We start from the raw sequence: 21,132 nt of genomic DNA, 5'->3' as shown, positions 1-21,132 counted from the left end.
GGGTTGGGGGGAGGTATGCTCGCAGATCTTCATGCAACCTGGACAGCACGCTTGACGTTCCCTTCCTCTTGCCCTTCCGGACACCCTGCAAGAAGAGGCCAGCAACATCCATAAGGCTCTGAGCCTGGAGATACAAGACCCACAGAAGGACTGGCTGGACACCACAGGGGCACTGGGGGAACTCATGACTGTCTCCTGGCCTAGCTGCCCTCTGGCTCTGGCCTTCTTACCTTCTCCTTCCTCACCCATTAACACTTTAAAACACAGATCTAAGTCAACTCTGGGTGCACATTAAGTAAAGACAACCCATTGCCTTACCTAAGTCTCTACCCCATGAGTCACAAAAACTAGGCCCATCTGTTCCCCCATGACTGACAGGTACTGGACCCAAGGCTTGTCCCAGCTGCTGAAGCCACAGGTCAGCTCCTGAAGCTCTAGGTTTTGAGATTAATATGTCAACTTGCCCGAATAAACAAGCACACTGAGACAAGTTGTGATCCAACCAGCCCCACGTATCTGTCCATCCACACTGCTCATGGCATCATGCAGCAATGCGGGAGGCCAGCACTGTACGCAGTGTCCTTAGAACTCTGACCTCAGGCTTTCCCATCGGACACGCTCAGTGTGGAGAATGGATGGAAGCCAGCTCCTGCATCTGGCCCAGCACACATGTGCCCTAACTAGCTCTCTGTGTTGAGAGACAGAGGAAGGACCCCTTGAGCTTTGGAATCCTCCCTGCCCTTGGCCCAAGCTGACTCACAGGCAGCAGACAACCGGTAGAGCTAGTGTGAGTGGACCCCCCTCTTCCTTCCCAGAGGAGAGGGGACCAGGCTTGTCTGCCCTTCTGGATCCTGTCCTGGCACCACTGGGTTCTAGAAGTGCTTGAGAGAAATAAGGGCTGGGGCCCCCATACCTCCATGACTATACTGGTTCACTCGTTCAGTGAACGTTTATGGAACAACCACATGGTCCCAGGCATAGTGGCAAGTGCTGAGGTCATAAGGAGCTCCTGACCTTGGGGAGTCACCATAGTGGGGGGAGATCCTTATGAGTAACTTATGACGAACTTAACATAGGGTGAGAAGAGGCACACCCCAGACCTTTTTGAGAGAATCTGGGAAGACTTCCTGAAGGAGATGGTGGTGTTAAATCCAATGGGGCCATTAGTGATGAAAGTGTAGGTCAGCAGTTGATGAGTTTATGTGCCCAGAAAAGCACAGATACTCTAATCTGACACCCCACCGACGAGGTCCATGCAGTGTGTCTTTTGGACTTGTGCTTACATGTTCAGGTGTGCATACCTGGGAAGGGTCTCTACCAGGACATACGATCTATCTCCAGGGCTTTGGGGTATGTCTCCAGATGACATAGTGTGATTGGGAACAGTTAATGTCTTGGGGCATAATATGTGACCTAGGGACTGATTGCCCAGGTATGTAAGACCCAGGGATGAGATCACAGGGCCAGGGCCAGGCTAGAGATTTCTGTGGTGGCCTGACCTCCTGCAGGGCATCTTCCCCCATTCTGGAAAGGCAATCCCACATTTGAGTATTCCATGTAGGATAGACAGCACAGAGGACAGGCAGACACAGGCACAGCACCTGCCACAGCAAAAGAGATGAAGGAAAGTCCTTCTTGCCCTGATTCTGTGGAGCCAAAGTGGGATGAGGGGGTGGGACTGCCTCTACTGTGGTCTGAGAGAGAGAAGTATAACCCCATTTGTTTCTCTAGGTTGCTAAGAGTGCCCTGAGGGTATCACAACTAGTGTTCCAGGATTCCAAACCAGTGCCTCCCTTCCAGGGTCAAAGGTCAGGGTCCAAGCCTTTCTAGCCCTTCCCCTACCCCCCTTTTTTCTCTTCTCCCTTTTTACTCCCTGTCTGTAGCCCCCTGCAGGCCTCTACCAGAACTAAGAAGTGCCCCCCAACCTTCCTTAGTCCTACAACCTTTCCCCATTCGATCTAGCCCCATGCCAGGGAGCGTAGATAGTTTTCCCTCCCATGGCCTTCCCTTTGCCTGATAGTAACCTCTTCCACAGCTGATGTCACCTCTGCTTTGCACTGACACAGCAGCTGAGCTGGGCACAGCAGGACTGCAAGGTCCAGAGTGCAGCTGGCTGTGTTCCGAGCCAAGCTTCCCTCTGTGACTCTTCTACCAGCCTTTTCCAGCCAAGAGTCTGCTGCTCTCCCATTCTGTTTCTCTGAGCCAATGTGTCCACCTGGGGATTTAGTGTTGACCGAGCCACCCATGTGTCCAGCAGAAAGAGCTGTGCTCTGCATGGGGGAGAATGGAGTCAGAATTCTGGTCCTGCCCCTGGGGAACCCACAGATTTCTAAGAGAAACAGGAGAAAGCACAATAGCCAATTAGGCAAGATAGTATCTGATAATGGCAGAGTGTAAACGTATTAAGTGGGGTACAGGTTCAGGAAATGGAGAAGGACCCTTGCTAATATAGATACCCTAGAACTGGTTAGGGGAACAGGGTAGGCTTGAAACAGACTCATTTATTTTGTGTGTGTGACAATCTATTAATCTATTAATATTTACGCTTATTTTTGGAGTGCCTGGGTGGCTCAGTAGGTCAAGCATCTTACTCTTGATTTTGGCTAGGGTCATGATCTCATGGTTCATAGGCCTGAGTCCCACACCAGGCTCCGAGCTTACAGCGCAGGATTCTCTCTCCCTCTCTCTCTGCCCTTCTCCCCACTCATGCTCTCTGGCTCTCTCTCAAAATAAATAAATAAACATTAAAAAAATTTTTTTACCCCTATATTTAACCTTATTTTGTAAGGCTCAGAAAAGTTGTGCCAGCTCGGGGTTTTGAGGTAGGGGGTGATGTGCTAGGAATAATACACCTGCTGGGTGGGTGGTAGGTACTTCACAGATCATCTAGTAAGCAGTCTTTCCAACCACAGAACAAACATGCTAAGCAGAGAGTGGACAGGAGATTTGATGTGTCCTATCCCTCTTCTGCCCTCCCACCACCTACCACTGCACCCATGGTCCCATCCAGGCTCCATAAACCCTGGAACCTGGGGCCCTGGCCCTAGGCAAATTACAGTCTGGAAGGCCCCATGGTCACCCAGAGGCACCTGGCTTCCACCTTTCTTCTCCAATGCTCCCTGTAGAGGATGGAAAAGGGAAAATCTCGTGCTTGCCTTCAGCTTTGCCTTTGACACAGAAGGTGTAAAATAACGTAATCATGGTGGATTTCCAGGCTATTTCTCTGCTGTTCCCACATCAGGATTTGGCTGGATTCCCTATTAAAGCCTGGAGTTATTGCCTTATATTTGCCTTGAGAATTCTGGATTTGCAATGTCATCTGGCCCAGACGACATTCTTGCAGAATTGTTGGTTTCCCCAGGCGCTCCTGTCAAGCAGCAGCCCAGAAAGCCAACTGTATTCATCCCATCCCTCCCAAGCCTGTGTGGCAACTGAGACCCAGCCAGGGGAGAGAGGAGCCAAACCCAGAACCCCATATACAGTGTGTCCCTCAGCCCCAAGAGCACTCAGGCAGGCCCACGGCGGCCACTGACACAGTCAGTGGCTATCATGCTGGGTGCCCATTACTCTTCTCCCCTATCACCCTCCTTAACAAATCTCAGCTTTCCTTAGACAAATGCCAGCTTCTTCATCCTGAAACCCTAAGAGCTACCTGGCCCTCTGGACCACCTGCAAAGCTACAGTTGCCCTACCATGTACTAGGCCTTGGCTGAGACCAGAACCACGCTGCCAACCACTTAGATGCCTGGGGAGGATCACCTGAGACAGTGGGGACCCCAGGAAAAGGAATGGGGCCTGGTGCTGGCCCACCAGCTTCCTTCCAGGACAGACTGGCACCTGGGCCTGTGGATCAGGGTTAAAGTCAACACACACCTAATCCCATCACTACCTTCAAGTTTCCCTGTTTACAAGCAAGAAGGAGCCAAAGACAGAGGTGTGGAAAAGGTAGGGCTTGCTTGGGAGGATGTTTGTATCTGGATTCATGCAGGAGAGAAGGAACAGAGTCAGATGCAGGGGATGGGAGGAGCTTATTCTCTGGTGGGGGTAGCTAGGAGCTGCCCAGCCAATAATTGAGCTTAGCCAAGATACTAAGGGAGGCCCCTTCCTGGGAGACACAGAATTCCCTCTCCTTGAAGACCTCAACAAACCTTTCTTATGCTAACTGCTAACTATGCGGCAGAAGTGCACCCAATCTTCCTACCCTCTCTCCTTGACTCAGAGGCAGACTTACCTCATGGTCTGACAGGTCTCCTAGCCTTCCTGGGCTCCCCTACTAAACACCTCAGGACCCTCATCTAATCTTGGTGTCTGCTCAGAGGACCCAGATCAACACCGAGGTGTACTAAGTCTCCAGAATGATAAATGCCTATGGATTAGGTAGGACCTGTTAGCAGGGCCTGTCGTGAGATTTTAGAGTTACCTAGAAGAAAAGAGTAATTAACAGGAAGGAACTGGGGAGAGAAAAGGTCTCTGGACGCTCCCAACTGGTTTGTCTTTTGCGGCCTGAGACAGGGCAAGGGTTCTACTGTCATCTGGTGGCCATTATAGGCAAAGCACCTTTGCGTCTTCCCTCCGTTCTGTGACTCTGCCCAAGAGGCATCAGTGGAGGATTTGTTGTGGTGGTGTTTGGGGTCCATTTTCTCCCTCCCTTACAGCATTAATTGTAACTATTGACTTCCAAACCATATTCCCAAATGTTCTACCTTGAAAATTAGTACCATAATTGCATACATCGGTGAATTTACGGAAAACTATGGAATTACACACTTTAAACGGGTGAATAGTATGGTATGTGAATACCTCAATAAAGCTGTTTTTAAAAATCAGCATCATAAGAGGAGTTGGAATAAAGTGAGACTTTTAGAACATGACGATGAAGATATTGGTTTCAGTTTCTTCGGATATCCCCAGATACGCAAGAAGTTCACCCAGTAAGTATTCAATAAACACTTGATAAATGTCTTGTGTAGTTAAATGGAGCCTCTTCATTTATTGCCTCACCACCCACTCTTTAACCTCTGCCTCCCCACTTCTCCAAATCAGGCCTCCGTAGCCTTCTCACTTTCCAAGGTCACCTGAGAGATTCTAGTCTAAACATCTGAAGGCTTTTAATTTATCAGAATCCTTGACCTTTTAGCACTGATACGGTCAATAATCACTCCCTTCTTAAAATACTCCTCCTCTGACTTTTGTGTCTTGAAAACTCTTGGTTGCCTTCCTGTCTCTCTTATGACTCTTTCTCTCCCTTTCTGGCTCCTCTCCTTTCCCCTCAACTCCTTTCTCCCTTCATGCAATCCTTTGGCAATTTCAGCTATTCCTGTGGCTCCAATAAACATGTCTAGCTACATGATCCCCACATCACTCCCACCAGGGTTTATTACTGTCTCAAACTCTAACCCAAATTTTCTGGTGACCTCTCAGATTTCATCATCTGAGTGTCCCATTAACACTTTAGACTCAAACATACCTAAAGCTGAATTTCCTGTTGTAACCTGCTCCTTTTGATCCTTCTCCCCACCCCACCCCCACCCCCACTCCATTATAGCATCATTATCCTTCCAGTTGTAGGGACTTAAGACCTTGGAGCCACCTTTGATTTTGCTCTCCCTTGTACCGTACATCCAGTCAGGGGCCAATCCCTGCAGGTTCTGCCTATGAGATGCCACACATATCTTTCCATTCCTTTCTATTCTTATTTTACAACCATCATTCAGGCTTTCATGCCCTGTCCCTAAACTAGTCCAGCAACCTTCCAACTGATTTCCTTGCTTCCAATCTCACCCCCAAATCAGCCCATCTTCTTATCTGATTATTTTTCATAAAATATACCTTTGATTTCATTACTGTTTGGAAGCTTTCTTTGTCTTTCTGTTGCCTGAATAGAATTAAATTTTTATTGCCAGAATGAGTTAAATGTTGGGCATTTGAGACCTTCCATATTCACTCCCAACCCTCTTTCCAGGCTTATTTCCAGGCTTATTCCCCAGTGAGAGTGGTGGGACTGCCCACCTACCTGCCTTTGCATACACCACTGTCCCTGTGTGGATGACACACAGGAAGTATTCTCGCTGTAGTCAGACAGATCTAACTCAGAAGACAGGTTCCACCATCAGTTGTCTCTCAGATCCTCAATTTCTTCCCCCATAAAATGGAGATAATAAAAACCTACTCCATTGGATTGTGTGAGAATTAACTGACATGATGCACTGTGAGGTGTGTGCCATGTGTATGGTTAATAATGGCAGCTATGCTTTATTTTTGTTCCTTAAAATATTTTTCTTCCTTCAAAGTCCATCTCAATGCCATTTGTTTCAAAATTCATTTCTTGACCCTTCCACTTCCAGACCCACTTTCCTTCCTCAGAACTGCTGTTAAATGCTGTACTTCTCATTACATTACTTCTCATTGTGGCTATTCTCATCTTTGTCACACATTCCACCCATATTCTTCCTCAACTGTAATCTCCAAGGAAGTAGTAATTAATACACAGTCTGGGAGCAAGCGATTGATTGATAAGCAAATCTATTGCATGGAACTTTCATGACTTCCGGCTGATGTGTAGAGCTAGTTTCTATGCATCTGATTAACCATAACTTAATTTACACATAAAATTCGGATTCTGTAGACACATGTGCCAGAATTTTTCACATAACTTGTGATGAGCATTTTCTCATGATATTAAATACTATTCAAAATGTTGATTTCTGCACAACACATCATGTGTATGTCTGCTTTTTTTTTTAAATTTCCTGTCAGTTTTAATGAATGGCAGTAGCATATCACATGCAGTTCTGGGTGGGTTCAGGGTGAGAATTTTCTAATGAACCTTTTCTAATACTAAAACTGTTTCTTTTTGCGTCATCCAACATTCACCTCAAGTTGAGGGAAGAGAAAGCTGGATGGATCCTAAGTTTCTCTTAGGGGGAATCCAAATCTATATCTTCCCTCTTTGCCAGGAGATAGGGCAGGGCAGGAGGATCAAGTTCTAGCCCCCAAAGAAAGAAGGACTAATAAACAACACATTTACTCTGTCCTTTTGAGGCCTGCCTTCCTTTTAAAAGGAACTACATCCTTAACACACAGGTAGTTTTCAACCTTGTATCCTTATTTAATATTTTTTTCTAGTGTTGGATATTTGAGCTTCCTCTTTGTCAGCTTTTAAAAGATTGTTATCAATTATGTTGATAGAAACATCAGGATAGCTTTCTAGATTTAGGGTTACGGGGTGAACAGAATAAAAGAAACATTAAGCTCTTGGTTCCAAATTCCTGTTTGAGAAATTAAAACAAATTTTTTTGAAGTATTGACTGTTACTGAGGTATGATTGGCATGCAAGAAGTTGTACATCCTTAAAGTATACAACCTGATGAGCTTGGAGATAAGTAAACACCTGTAAAACCATCACCTGAGGAAATTTTTAATCAGTTTGTAGTTTTGCCAGCTACTCTACCTCTCTTATTAATTTCTGCCTCCTTTCCAGGTGTCGAGGTGATCATCAATTTCAGGAATGAAAGAGTGGTTGGATTCCATGTGTTCAGAAGGAATCCAATGCAAGCCTTCAAGCTTAGCTCAACTCTTGTACTGGTGACCACAAGGATTAAAGATTACTGTACGTCGTACCCTTTCTTACAGTTATAACTTTTTCCTTGCTTAACTCCTTTAACTCTCTCTCTAATTTAACTAAGTCTGTTTCCTTGTGTATATTAGCAGTAAAACATTTCTGAATCTCAGAAAACCCTATTTGCTGCCAGGCCAAGAAGGGGAAAGAGAGGTAGAAATCCTGATTCTGTTCCTCATTTGCCTTAGAAATTTGGGTGTCCTGCCATATTTCCTCCTAGCACCCTGTACTTCTCCTTTGCAGCACTTTTTGTGATTACAAATCATAAATTATCTGTCTATTTGCTTGATGCCTATCTTCTCTTCCAGAATGTAAGTTCTGTGAGGCACGGGCCCTGATGATCTTATTTGCTGCCTACCCCAGAGTCCCTACTATAGAGTCGGCACTCAATAAATACCTGTGGAATGAGTTATGACGGGAATGAGGACTCAGGATGGACAGATGTGTGTCTCCTGTGATGGGGCCCTCAGAGGCAGGGACAAGGAGGTATGTAGGGTGATTGCCCTGAGACCCTGAAATGATGCTGGAAGAGTGAGCATCTGGGAGATCTGCCCTCGTTCCCAGTCTTCCATCTTCACAACCTCAGGACCTTGTCAACCAAGCCTCCTGTGAAATTTAGTGAGTAGCTCTGAAGGAGAGAACTGTGCCCTCTCAGGTCCTCTTCCCCATAATCCACTTCCTCTCTCATGCCTTTCTTTCCCCTCCACCTCCTACCTTTCTTTCTAGCCTAGTGTCTCCGGCTCACATGGAGCTCTTTCCTCCCGACTCCACCCTCTCTAGCAGGAGGCCTGGCTAATGCTTACCATCCCACACAGAACCCTGCCTGCCACAGCTGGAGCTCTTCCTAGAAGGGATAATGCTGATGGATCACTTCAGGACCATGTGAACATCTGCGTCTGGACTACACTCATGCCAAGGAGTAAGATCACGGCCTCAGACCCAAGTTTCCAGACAACTGAAGACTGACTTCCTTATTTTTGTTGATGGCATCATCTCCCACCACCTGGGTTTGGTTGGTTCCATCTACCTGTCCAATCTTCTACAGAAGGCATAGACAAATGGGGATAGATATCCAGGAGGGCTCTCTAGATATGGAAGGAAAGTTGAAGGGCTCATTTCAAAAAGGTTCTCTTTGGAGGGATGGAAGACGCAAAATGTATTCCAGCAGGACATGTTAAATCCAGGAGGTAATGGGAAGGAAGGAAGAGACTGAAATGGGTCATTGTGATGAGGGGAGGTGGGTCTCCTCCAGCCTTCCCCTGTGAGGTCCCTGATGAAATACAACAGAATGCTAGTTTCTTGGCTTTCTGGGCTGGAACAGCTGCAACAGGACTTCATACACCGGAACCTTCCAATGGATCTGGCTTGTCTGTTCTAAGGTATTGAAAAGCTGTGGCTTGTGTTGCAGTGCTGTGGTGTTTATTGCACAAAAACAGGGAGGGGAGGACTCCCTTGGGATTAGCCTACTCCTGTCTGTTTCCTTGGTCCACTGTGTTTATTGCTGAAAACTTCAGCTCCTCAAATTTCAATATTTGTGCCATGCAGATGACTAGTGGCATATTGGTGAAGGGTAAGCTCTTAAATTCAGGGTTCTCTTATAAGAAAGTGATCTTCCGTGTCCTCCATTGAGAATCATTGCCACGGTGAGCCACTGTTACTTATGGAACTCTATTATTTATGTTCATTGAGGTGGGAAGAGTCAAGGGTCACTATGTAAAACACAGAAGGTGGTTTGAAGCTTGCTTCTCCCTGTAGAATCTGGACTGTGAGTCATGCCAGGGCTCCTTCTTTAAAATATGAAAGGTGACTTATCCCGGGGGAATTTACATGGAGAACTTATAAGAAGATGGGTCACAGGTTTCCTTCCTATGGCCTTTGCTGTCTCTGGGCTTTTTGTAAGGACCCAGTGGATCTGAGTGGCACTGAAGAGCCTGGCTAGGATGGGCATGGCATGAAAAAGGAGTGTACTCATGGCAGAAATGGTGCAATCCTTTTGCTGGTGTGTGCAATAGGATAGTGTGCAACCACAAAGTGTATCCCAGTGAAGCAATGGGATTGATTCACCAAGTGGGCTAAGAGGCATCATGCTGAAGAGGTATTTTGGGTTCTGATGGACAACCAGGCTTGCCATGTGTTCAAAAATTGCTAAGCGCTGCTCTCATTCCTGACTACTGTTGTAACACTCTCCAAGTGAAAGGCCGTCATTCCTCTCTGTTGGTGTCAGTTGGAATGGAATGGGTGTTGATATGGAGAGTTCTGAGACCCTTGTCTCTCAGAGATAATGACAACAGAGTCCTGACTGAAGGTATCTTCCTTAAACATGAATTTCTTGTGCTGGGCACAAGGATGGATGCCATGGCAAGATAACCAAATTTGTTTTGTGCTTTATAGCACACAGTTCGTAAAGGTTTCTGTATCTACTGTTTTAATCTTAAAACAGTCCTTAAGTTCAGCAGAGCAGGGTTTAGTATGAACACTCTGCAGATACATAAACTAAGTCTCAAAAGGGACTTTCCCAGAACCATACACTTAGTAAGCTGCTGAGCCAAGAGCTCAACCTGGCAGCTTGAGTTTCAAGGTCAAGCCTGTTGGGTTTTGCTAAACTGCTAAGAAGCAGCCTGAGTCACAGGACTCTGATATTGGTTGCCCTTATTAACTGGATCTGGCCACTCAGGAAAAGCCAAGTGCCTTAGAAGCTTGAAGACATTAAGAACGGCTGGACACAAAAGTATCAGGAGATCCCACTTGATTAATATGTTTATGACCTTCTTGAGCAAGACTAAACACCCTAGGAATGCACAGCACCTTTAGAGAAAATTTCTCAAGCTGTGTTGCATAACCTGTACTCCTGAGGGGTATTATGGGTTGATCCACACACATGGGGAGAGGAGACTGAGCAGGGAAAAGCAGTGTTTCCTAGGTTGGGTGACTGTGAATAAAGCAGTCCAGCTCTGGTCACAAGGGTGTGGGACCTGTCACATAACGAACCTCCTTGAGTCCATCCGAACCCTTGTTGATCACAGGCCTCTCTCAGAATACAAAATTACCCCCAAGGAGTCAGAAACCATCTCCTCTTCCTCTCATCATTTCTTTGAACTACACTGCTAGCTTCCTATTTATCACCTCTGTGCTAATGTTCAGTTTTGCAAGCCAGGGGTCCTTTTGCAATTGTTTGAAGAGCTTGTGGGTGAGAGGCATCAGTTCCTGTTCCTTCACTATCAGCAGATTTCGCACAAATTGGTCAAAACTGGCACACTTCCTTGTCTTTTGTCTTCCCAAAGAAAACAAGCACTTTAGATTATGTCTCATTAACCAATAACATGTAGAGATGAAACTCTTCCTTCTAGGGAAGCTCACAGAGAAGCCATGCAGAGTTAATTCCCTAAAAGTATCTGGGCCTGGGACAGGAGATCCATGCTGCAGACCCAGGGGTAAGATAGCTGCTGTTTTTTCAACCCTTTCTCAGGTGTTGGAGTACACTTATTTATCAAGGACCTGAGGCCAGCCTTGGGTTGTCTGGAATCAGGATCTCTTTATGGGGACACTTAAGACTGGTGACTTCCACCAGATCGGTGTTTTCCTGAGCGGTGAGGTGGACTTCAGTCGAGTGAGCAATAGAGTGGCCCAGATGGGGAGCCAGCAGTTGGAGAGAGAGCAGCCCCCACCCTAGCCATCAAGGAGGATATAACCCCTGCACCTGTGGGGCCAGTGCCATTCTGGACACATGCTTGTAAGGGAGCCCCAGGCAAGTGATCAGAGGTTGGAGCAGAGCAGAGGCAGAGATGTACCTGGGGGCACATGCCAGGGTTTTAATTCAGACATCTGAGATGGAAGAAAGCAGACCAATACTGGGGTGCCTGGGTAGCTCAGACTTTGATGGTTAAGCATCTGACGTTGATTCGGGTCACCATCTCATGTCTTGTGAGTTCAAGCCCCAGATCGGTCTCTGTGCTGACAGCTCAGAGCCTGGAGCCTGCTTTGGATTCTCTGTCTCCCTCTCTCTCTCTGACCCTTCCCCATTGGTGCTCTGTCTCTCTCTCTCAAAAATAAACATGAAAAAAAATTTTAAAAAGCAGACCAGTGCTGATAATTCTCATAGTTCCATTATGTGCTCATGTTTACAGCCCTCGGTCCAGTACCTAGCAGAGTCATAAGATAAAGTTGTCAGCTGAGCTGAGTCCAGATATCTACTCTTCTTAAGGAGTTCCAAATCACACTGTCCTTGCCCTTTGCTCTCTGATACATTCTCCCAATCAGGGCTTAGCCTCTTCCCTAGGCTGAGCTTCATACCTTTGAGGAACACTTTTCTGCCAGTGTAGCTCTCTCATAAGCCATAGGAGGGCAGACCTCAGAGAAAGGATATAGACAGTCTGGACCTCCATAGTGCCCCCCACCATCGCGACCTCATCAGCAGTCAGGACCCTGCCCCTTAAGTGTCTAAAACAGGGGCTCCTCCTGCCTCTTTCCTTTCCCCAGCTGCAGGGCCACCACAGGGGACAGCCCAAGGTGAGACATTAAAGGGGCCTCAGACACCGTTGAATGAACCTGGAAGGGGGGCAGCACTTTCCAGTCTCCTGTCCCTGGCCTTGGTCCCTAGCCCAATCCATGTCGGCCCTTTCAGGTGCTTTTAGTGGAAATTAGCCCAGACCCACAACGGAGTCTGCCAGGCATCCTCTTTTGCCAGCTCCTCCCACTGCTCTTTCATCCCCTCTTCTTTCTGACTGGGACCCTCCCCCCCGCCCCCATCAGCCACCAGGCCCATCTATAAACAGCCCTCCTCTCCTCCCAGCACACCTCTCTCACTCCTCCTTCCTTCCACCCCATCTCCACACCTCCCTCCCAGTCTTCTCTTTCTCCTGCCAAACCCCTGCCTTCTAGCCCCCTCCTACCCCCCTTTCTCCAAGGTAGAGGAAGAAAGAGCCCCAGACAGGACTGATGGCCATTCTCCACCCCCTTCTGTCTGCTCCCTCCCCACAGCTAGTATAGATTCTCCCTACAAAAGGCAGGAAGCAGAGGCTTTCTGAGACCAGCTGTTCTCTCCCTCTCTTTCCTTTGCCTTCTGCTAACTAGACTGGACTGTGTTTTGCTCCCTCTTTCTTCAGGTGACAGCGGGTATCTGACGTGCCAGGTCCCCTACCTCATTCCCCACGAATGCTATGGAAAGTCCCAAGGGGCAAGAGCTCCAAACTATGGGGAGAGGAGCCTGGGACAACCCTGCCTACAGTGGTCCCCGGTCCCCACATGGGACACTGAGGATCTGCACCATCTCCAGTGTGACACCCCCTGAACCCCAGCCCAAAAAGCCTGAAGATGGACCCGAAAAGAAGGCATACAGGACCCTGGTGTCCAACTGCTGCTTCCAGATCTGCCGTGGCATCAGAGGTACCTGGTGGGAGGAGGGTTCTTTCAGGATACTGGAGTTAGAAGAGGGGTCCCAAAAGCTTTGGGGGGAGATGTGATCTGAAGAAGAGGTGGGATGTCAATATCTCTTTGGGCTTTATGAATTGTCTCTTAGAGCCGATGTCCCCAGAACACAGAGGCCAGTCTCATGGTCTCTCAGAGAGAGAGCCTGGTGCAGTCATCTCCATCTCTGGGGACCCAGAAAGGTATGTGGGAGTTAGCTGGAGGGAGGGCATATTTGTGATGACACCCTAGATGGTCCCACCTGAAACAAGGACCTCCTTTCCAGGTCTTCATTCTCTAATACCCAGTGTCTTTTCCACTATCTACCTCAGGGTGTTTGATGAAGGAGGGCAGGCTTGAGTGTGGTTAGAGTAGCCAGATTCAGGAAGATAATAATACGGTGATGTGTGAGGAGAGGGCCAGAGTAGAAATGGGAGTAAAGTCCAGGGACTGATGGGCCGGGCAACTGGGAGGAACCCTGCTCTTAGGGATCCTAGATGTCTCTCCTATGTCCCTTAGGACTTTGGGGAACAACCCTGACTGAGAACACAGCTGAAAACCGGGAGCTGTATGTCAAGACCACCCTGCGGGAGCTTTTAGTATACATCGTGTTCCTGGTGGACATCTGCCTCTGTGAGTAACATTTGTCTCTGTGTCTCTGTGAGAAGCATCTATGCATACAACATCTGTGTACACACTTCCGCAGCAACACCCGTGGAGATGGCATCTGTGTGTGAGCAGGTCGTGTCCTGGGATTGATTACCTTTTCGGTTAAAGATATTTTTATTAAAAAGAATTTGTCAGGGCATCTGGGAGGCTCAGTCATTTAAGTGTCTGACTCTGGCTCAGGTCATGATCTCTTGGGTCACGAGCTCTGCCCTGACAGTGCAGAGCCTGCTTGGGATTCTTTCTTCCTCTCTCTCTCTCTCTCTCTGTGTGTGTGTGTGTCCCTCTCTTGCTCATGCTCCTCTCACTGTCAAAATAAATAACAATAAAATTTAAAAGAAATTTTTGTCACTGAGTTCAGGAGAAGAAGGCAGATTGTTAGAAAGCTATTAAAGTTGTTTTGTCAAGCATTATGAGGGGAATACAGTTTTTAAATTCAAGTTCCTGGCACCAATTCAGCCACCACCATGTTCTGTTGGAAAGTGGAAGTTTTTACCCTTCTGTAAAATGTGGAAAATGGTTCCTTTCTATTTGGAACAAAAATAGTTTGGTGGGTTTTACATGGTTATTATGCTATGTCTGATCCCCGTTTCTTTAGAGGCAGAAGGAAAAAGGTTCAGCAGGCCTTAGAGCTCAGATTCCTGATAAAGGGGTTAAAGATGCCAGTGCTATGGTGGTCAATACAGCTAAGATTCTCCCATGTGAGAGACCACCATGCCACAGACATTGAAGCAAGCTTATCTGAAGTTCTGGGAACTTCCCAAACTGGGAAGGTTTGGTATCTAAGTTGAAAGAACCCAGTGAAAGGATAAAACACTGAGCCATGAAAGGATAGAGTCAAATAATTATAGATAATAACAAAGGTGCACCAAATAGATGGTATAAGGCCTATAGATAGGATGCTTTGTACATAGCCAATGGCTTCTTCAAAAACTTGCACAAGTGAATTTTAGCTAGTTTCATGGAGTTGTGTGTGTACGTGTGTGTTAATTAAACTGAAGTTTGGACCCTACAACTAAGGTGCCTCCATTATTACATGACCTTATACTCCACAGAAAGCTCTGTTCTTTTTAGGATGCATGAATCTTTTGAAAGTGTCTGAAAACATAAGTGTAGATGGAAAATGTCATCATCTTAGAGCCAACTGCATTTATGTGAGCCCTGTAGGAAAACTGAGCAGAAAGCACTTTCTCTGGTTGCACTCTGTTAGGACTTACTCTGTGGGAATAGAAGGGGCAGTTCTGAGTGTTTACCATGGGTCATCAGCACAGAGTGAAAGGAGACAGTGTGTGCGGGAAACAACAGTTGACCGAGTGTACGTTCTGTGGGGGCCATTTGATTCCTTTCAGCAAGTGACCATCAGAAATTCATTTGTTGACATATTGATTTTTTGTCTTAACCATCTGTTAGGAAGGAGTGTCCTCTACTTTTTCAGATCCCATGATAGCAGCTGAAACCCGCAGGGAGAGCCTTTCTATATAAATGTCTCTATTTCCAGATTAGCCTCTGGAGCAAGATTGGGAGGTTCCTAGCTCCCCAGAGTCATAGTGAACCATTTCTGACTCCTGTGTATGGAACTGAAGGGGGTTGAAGTTGGGTTTCTGGAAGCCCACTGAGAATATTTAGGGGCATTTTAATGCACTGGTGAATGCTAAATGGTCTATGACTTGCCAAAGTCTGAGTCATAAACTCAGTCCAATAAGTGCAGAGTCCCTGAGCAGCCAGATTTAGAGGTTGTCCAGTTCAAGGACACAGAAATCCCTTCTCTATGATTCCTCCTGTGGTGCTCTGTCAGGTGGCCAACTAGCCCCATCCTGGGAAATATCCATAGGGATTTCACTATTTCATGGGGCAACCCATTCTACAGCTAGGCAGGTCTATTTCAGGGTGGCTATTGTGTTGTTCTATTAGGATGCTGTCTTCCAAGAGCTTCAGTGACATGTGTTTGGAAATCCACCTTTATCAGTGTGCTTTTCCCTGTCAGTTCCTATGGATTCAGATGTTTCAGGATCCATATTTGGGTCAATACTGTGGCATAATGGAAAGATATGAAGGTTGGAGACAGACAAACTGGATTCAAATACCAGCTCTGGCACTTACTGGTTTTATAACTTTGGGCACTTTCTTGTTGCTAGAACAAGGATAATACTATTTATCTTATGGAGATAACATATATAATTAATCTAACCCAATCACTGATAGTAATTATCTTTGTATCATCTAGTGGAATTTCAATATACTCACTTGGTCCTCTAGAGTGGTTATAAAAAAAATACCTCTCAAGAAAGAAGCAAATCTGAAAAGGCTACATATTGTATGATTCTAACTGTGTGACGTTCTGAGAAAGGTAAAGCTATGGAGATAGTAAAAGGATCAGTGGTTTCCAGGGATCCGAGAGGTGAGAGAGATGAGTAGGTGGTGTGCAGAGAATTTTTAAGGCAGTGAAACTACTCTGTATGATGATGATATAATAGATACCTGTCATTATACATTTGTCCAAACCCATATAATATACAAAACCAAGAGTGAACACTGATATAAAGTATGGACCTCGAATAATGATGTGTCGATGTAGAGTCATCGATTGTAATAAATGTACCACTCTGATGGATGATTTTGATAATGGGGGAGTCTGTCCATATGTGGAGGCAAAGGTATATGGGAAATCTCTGTATCTTCCACTCAGTTTTGCTTTGAACCTAAACCTGCTCTAAAAAAGTAAGGTCTATTTGGTTTGTGGTTGGCTTCACAGATAGGCATATAGGGCTAATATCATTTGAACAGCACCATTTAAGTTAAGGCATTTTCTCCAGAAGACCTCAGTTTATCACTACAACCACATCCTTGTTGTTATTAACAGCACACACACCAACCTTTTACTGAATGAAAGCACTACGCTATGTGCATTATCTTGTTGACTACTCACAGTGATTCTAGGATATTGGTTCCGTCATCACTCCCATTTTATAAATCCAGAAAGGTTTAGATATGTAAAATAGCTTGCCCAGGGCCATACAGCAAGTAAGCGGCAGAAGCAGGGATCTGATTCAGTGACTGTTGGCTTGATTCAGTTATTGAGACTTTTAACCAGAATCTGCTACGGCCTCTCTGCATGTCAATGTGTTACACATTAATTTATTAACACCCATCAACATCTTAGCAAGGATAACTACCTATCCTACCTTAGGAGAAGCATAATTTTGAGAGAATTCTACCAGCTGGTTATTTTTCTTTCTTGTTATTGTTGTATTTTAAAAATGATATAAAAACATTAAAGAACATTTGAAATATAGGTCACCTATAATTTACCACCACAACCCCATAGATATTGTCACTTATCACCAGTCCTTATCCACATACTTACATATTTTACCTAGTTGTATCATATGGTTCCCTTCACTTACAATTGTATCTTAAATACTTCTTCATGTTCGTAAGCAGTTTTTATATTTTCATTTTAATGACTACAGTCACATCACAATTAACTATAATACTTCTCTTGTTGTCTCAGTATTTGCCAACTATAGGTAAATGTATGTATACTTGGTACTTTTTGCCATTTTTGTTAATTATTTCCTTTGGAATTTCCAGGGAGGGAGATTACTAGGCCAAAAGATAGGAATACCTTCTTAATCCTTGCTATGTGGTGTTATCTTTGCCTTTGTAAGGGATCATACAAATTTATGATGCCACTAGTACTCTGAGATCAGACCAATTTTGTCACAATCTCACCAACATTGGATATTCTCATTTGTAATTTTTGTTATTAAGTAAGCATAACATGGTACAATTTGCCTTAATTTGCCTTTGATTATCAGTGAGGACAGACAGTTTTCTCAAGCTTTAATTTATTATGTGTATCTACTTTTGTGTAAATTGTTTAAGGAAGGCATGTTTTAAGAGGGACAAGAGAGGGGATGGGGCGTGAAGTTTGGAACATTAGACCCTAGGGGAGGGACCAACCACCAGGAGGCTCATTTCCAGGATTTGGATTCCTGGGGCTAGGAAAAATAGCCTACTTTGGCCTGGGACAGGCCCTCATAATCTATGGTGGGCAGCCATACTGACCACATTCCTTTTCCCATATGCTTTATTCTAGGACATGGGTGGCGCTAGATACCAGAGCTATTAGGAGTTTCATCAGCGAAAATAGAGCTATCTTTTTTATGCAGGCGGTGTGGGTGAAACATCAGTATTCCCACAATAACCCTATCAGTTGGGCAGCCTTTTAAGTCTTACAAAGAGCTTTTACGCCTATTATCTCATTTGGTCTTGACAACAATCCTGTAAGGAATAGATATTACTTCCATTTCACAGATTAGGAAGCCGTTATTATTGTCATTATGAATAGTTCAGGAACGATCAGTAATTCAGAACAGTCCCTGATGGGTGGATTTTGTCCTCTTCCTCTACATAGAAAATGCTGGAGAATGATCTTCTTGCCTCCACTCCTCCCCTCCCACCATCCTGATATTTATGAAAGGGCTTCCAGCGCTTTGTCTTCTTGGCAGGATGGCTGTAGCCTTTTGTTGTTGGAGGAAACATTGAAGGTCTTTGTATGAAAACAATGGCTGTTTGTTTAAGGAGACAGTATTGTTATCTCAAAGATGCACCTGGGACTGGCCCTGTATAGGAGCGGCTCTGAGACAGGGCACGGCTGGGTCTGGTCACCATGCAGTTGGGGAGGAGGGCACAGACCCTCAATCTTTGGTGACTTGTGCCTCCACACCAACTAATGTCAGCTGGATGCTCTTTATTCATCAATGGTTGTAAGGAAATGCCTATCTCTGTTCACTCTGCCTTTTTTGAGTGGATCTCAAGGATCTGTTCATAGATTGGTAGAATCCTGCATTAACAGGAGAAGTTGAAGTAAATTTGGAGTCTAGGAAGAAGATGTCCTTCTTTTTTTCTTTATTGAGATATAATTAACATACAACATTGCATTCATTTTAGGTGTAAAACATGATTTCATATATGTATGTATTGGGAAATGATCTCCACAATTAGTTTAGTTGACACTCGTCACCATAGTTACTTTTTTTCTAATAATGAGGATTTTTAAGATTTAATCTCTTAGCAACCTTCAAATATACAATACCGTATTGTTAACTATAGTCATCATGCTGGACTTATTAATCTTATAATTGGAAGTTTGTACCTTTTGACCACCTTCACTGATTCCACTTCCCCTCTCATCCCCCTGTATCTGACAACCACCAATTTATTCTCTGTATCTATGAGTTTGTTGGATTTTGTTTCTGTTTTTTTGTTTTAGACTCCACATATAAGTGACATCATACAGCATTTGTTTTTCTCTGTCTGACTTACTTCACTTAGTATAATGTCCTTAATGTCCATCCATTATGTTGCAAATAGCAGGATTTCCTTTTTTGGTGGCTGAATAATATTTCATTGTACATGTGTACTGTATTTTCTTTGTCCATTCATCTGTCAATGGCCACTTAGGTTGTTTCCATGTCTTGGCTATTGTAAATAAAGCTGCAAGGAGCATAGGGGTGCAGATATCTGTTTGAGATAGTGATATCATTTTCTTAAGATAATACCCAGAAGTGGAATTGCTGGACCATATGGTAATTCTAGGTTTTCTTTTTTTAATTTTTTTTAACACCAGAGCATGAGCAGGAGAGAGGCAGAGAGAGAGGGAGACACAGAATCCAAAGCAGGTTCCAGGCTCTGAGCTGTCAACACAGAGCCCGATGCGGGGCTTGAACTCAGGAACAGTGAGATCATGACCTGAGCTGAAGTTAGACGCTTAACTGACTGAGCCATCCAGGCTCCCCTGGTAGTTCTAGTTTTAATTTTTTGAGGAACATCCGTAGGAAATGTCTTTCTTGACTGGACATTCCTAGAATTGGCAAGGAAAGGGACAGAAACATATTGGAGGTTCAGGAAATGTCTGTGGGTGAGCTCTCATACCCTATGTGACTGTAAGGATGGCAGAAGATAATTGGTCACATAGAATCATGACGTTAGTGAAGGTATGATGGTGATGGGAAGAGCATGGGACCTGGAATAAGACGACATGGTTCAAATGACAGTACAACCAGTTATTAGCCATTGCCTTTAGCAAGATAGTTCAAGATACATAAATCCCTGGAAACCCTGATTTCTTTACATATCAGATGATGGTAATGACCACCTCTGTAAGATTGGTGGAAAAGAAGTAAGTACAAATAGAACAGTGCCTGGCATATAGTAGGCTTTTAATAAATACCAGTTTATTTCGTTTATAAGTTAGGAAATAATTGAAATGTAAAGTTTAACCCACTGGAAGCCTGAGATCTGAGAAAAGCCTGAGAAGACATCAGGATAATGCTTATGAAGGATCGGAAAGACTAGGCCCTCTAGAAACAGTTGCTGGGGATCAAGTTTGGCCATGGCTAGGAAAAGCATGAAATCATGAAATCATGAAAAGCATGATTTCATGCTTTTCCTAGCATGCTCAGTTACCTATGGCCCACCCAGACACAGAAAGTTACAAAGTCCTTCTGGTACTAGGGTGAAGTGATCTGAGCCAGCTCTACCTAAATAATAGGGATTTAGGCCCACTAGCACACTTTGGCCTATATTTACTGTAGTAGAATTCCCTGGTGCCCCAGAATTCTGAGGGTCTGGATCACTGTTACAAGACTGGTGAGCCTGGACATATCTTGTTGTCCAATGCTAGATGATAACCTGTCATTTAGTTTTCCCCCTCATGAGGCTGTCACTGGTCTCTAGGAATACAGTAGTACATTTAAGTGCCAGTTCTTGGAATCAGGGAAAGGCTTTTTACCTACAACTATGCTTTGATAAGTACAAAGAGCAGGCAGCAGTAGCTGATAAAATCTAGCTATTCTAGATTTTTATAAATGAGCTCAGTTTGGGGCACTGCTGGTGTGAGTAGCCAGAGAAAGAGCATGTAGCTGTCATTCATAAAGCATGAGTCTGAGTATTGACTCTGCCTCTTGCCAATTGAATGACCCTGAGCAGACCACATAAATTTGAATTTCATGATTCATAGTGTTAAAAAGAAAACCACAGGACCCAAATGGTGTCACTTAGGTTAAGGCCCCACGTCAGTAAATGAAGACTTACTACCTGACCCAATTGCAGTTTCAACCTCCCAAAAATGTAACCTTTAACCAGTTGCCATGGGAATTGCCTGGCCAACACTAGGAAATTTACTGATAGGTCCCTTCTGTTCCGCATAGAAGGGCGATCTTGCCTAAAACAATGGCTTCTTTGCTAATAATTTCCTTTTTCCACTCCCTCTTTAAAAACCTTTCCTTTTCTGAAGCCCTTTGGAGCTCCCCTCTACTTGCTAGATGGGATGCTGCCTGATTCACAGATCAATTAATAAAGCCAATTAGATCTTTAAAATTTACTTGATGGAATTTTGATATTTGACAATAGGAAAACTGCTCGTGGGCAAAGTGGGATAG

At 44.8% G+C, this 21,132-nt stretch overlaps 1 protein-coding gene across 1 annotated transcript in view; it reads left to right on the top strand.

Moving 5' to 3' along the window:
* PKD2L1 (polycystin 2 like 1, transient receptor potential cation channel) overlaps positions 1-21,132 on the top strand; it is a 48,319-nt gene that overhangs the window by 1,861 nt on the left and 25,326 nt on the right. Inside the window, 2 exon segments of the mRNA XM_049646008.1 lie at positions 12,747-13,000; positions 13,541-13,654. Of these exon segments, the coding sequence (XP_049501965.1) occupies positions 12,747-13,000; positions 13,541-13,654 (368 nt within the window).

The sequence above is a fragment of the Panthera uncia genome, chromosome D2, assembly GCF_023721935.1.
Source record: "Panthera uncia isolate 11264 chromosome D2, Puncia_PCG_1.0, whole genome shotgun sequence".
NCBI classification, from domain to species: domain Eukaryota; kingdom Metazoa; phylum Chordata; class Mammalia; order Carnivora; family Felidae; genus Panthera; species Panthera uncia.
Note: the sequence above shows the minus strand (reverse complement) of the source record. Positions and strands in the feature narration are given on the sequence as shown.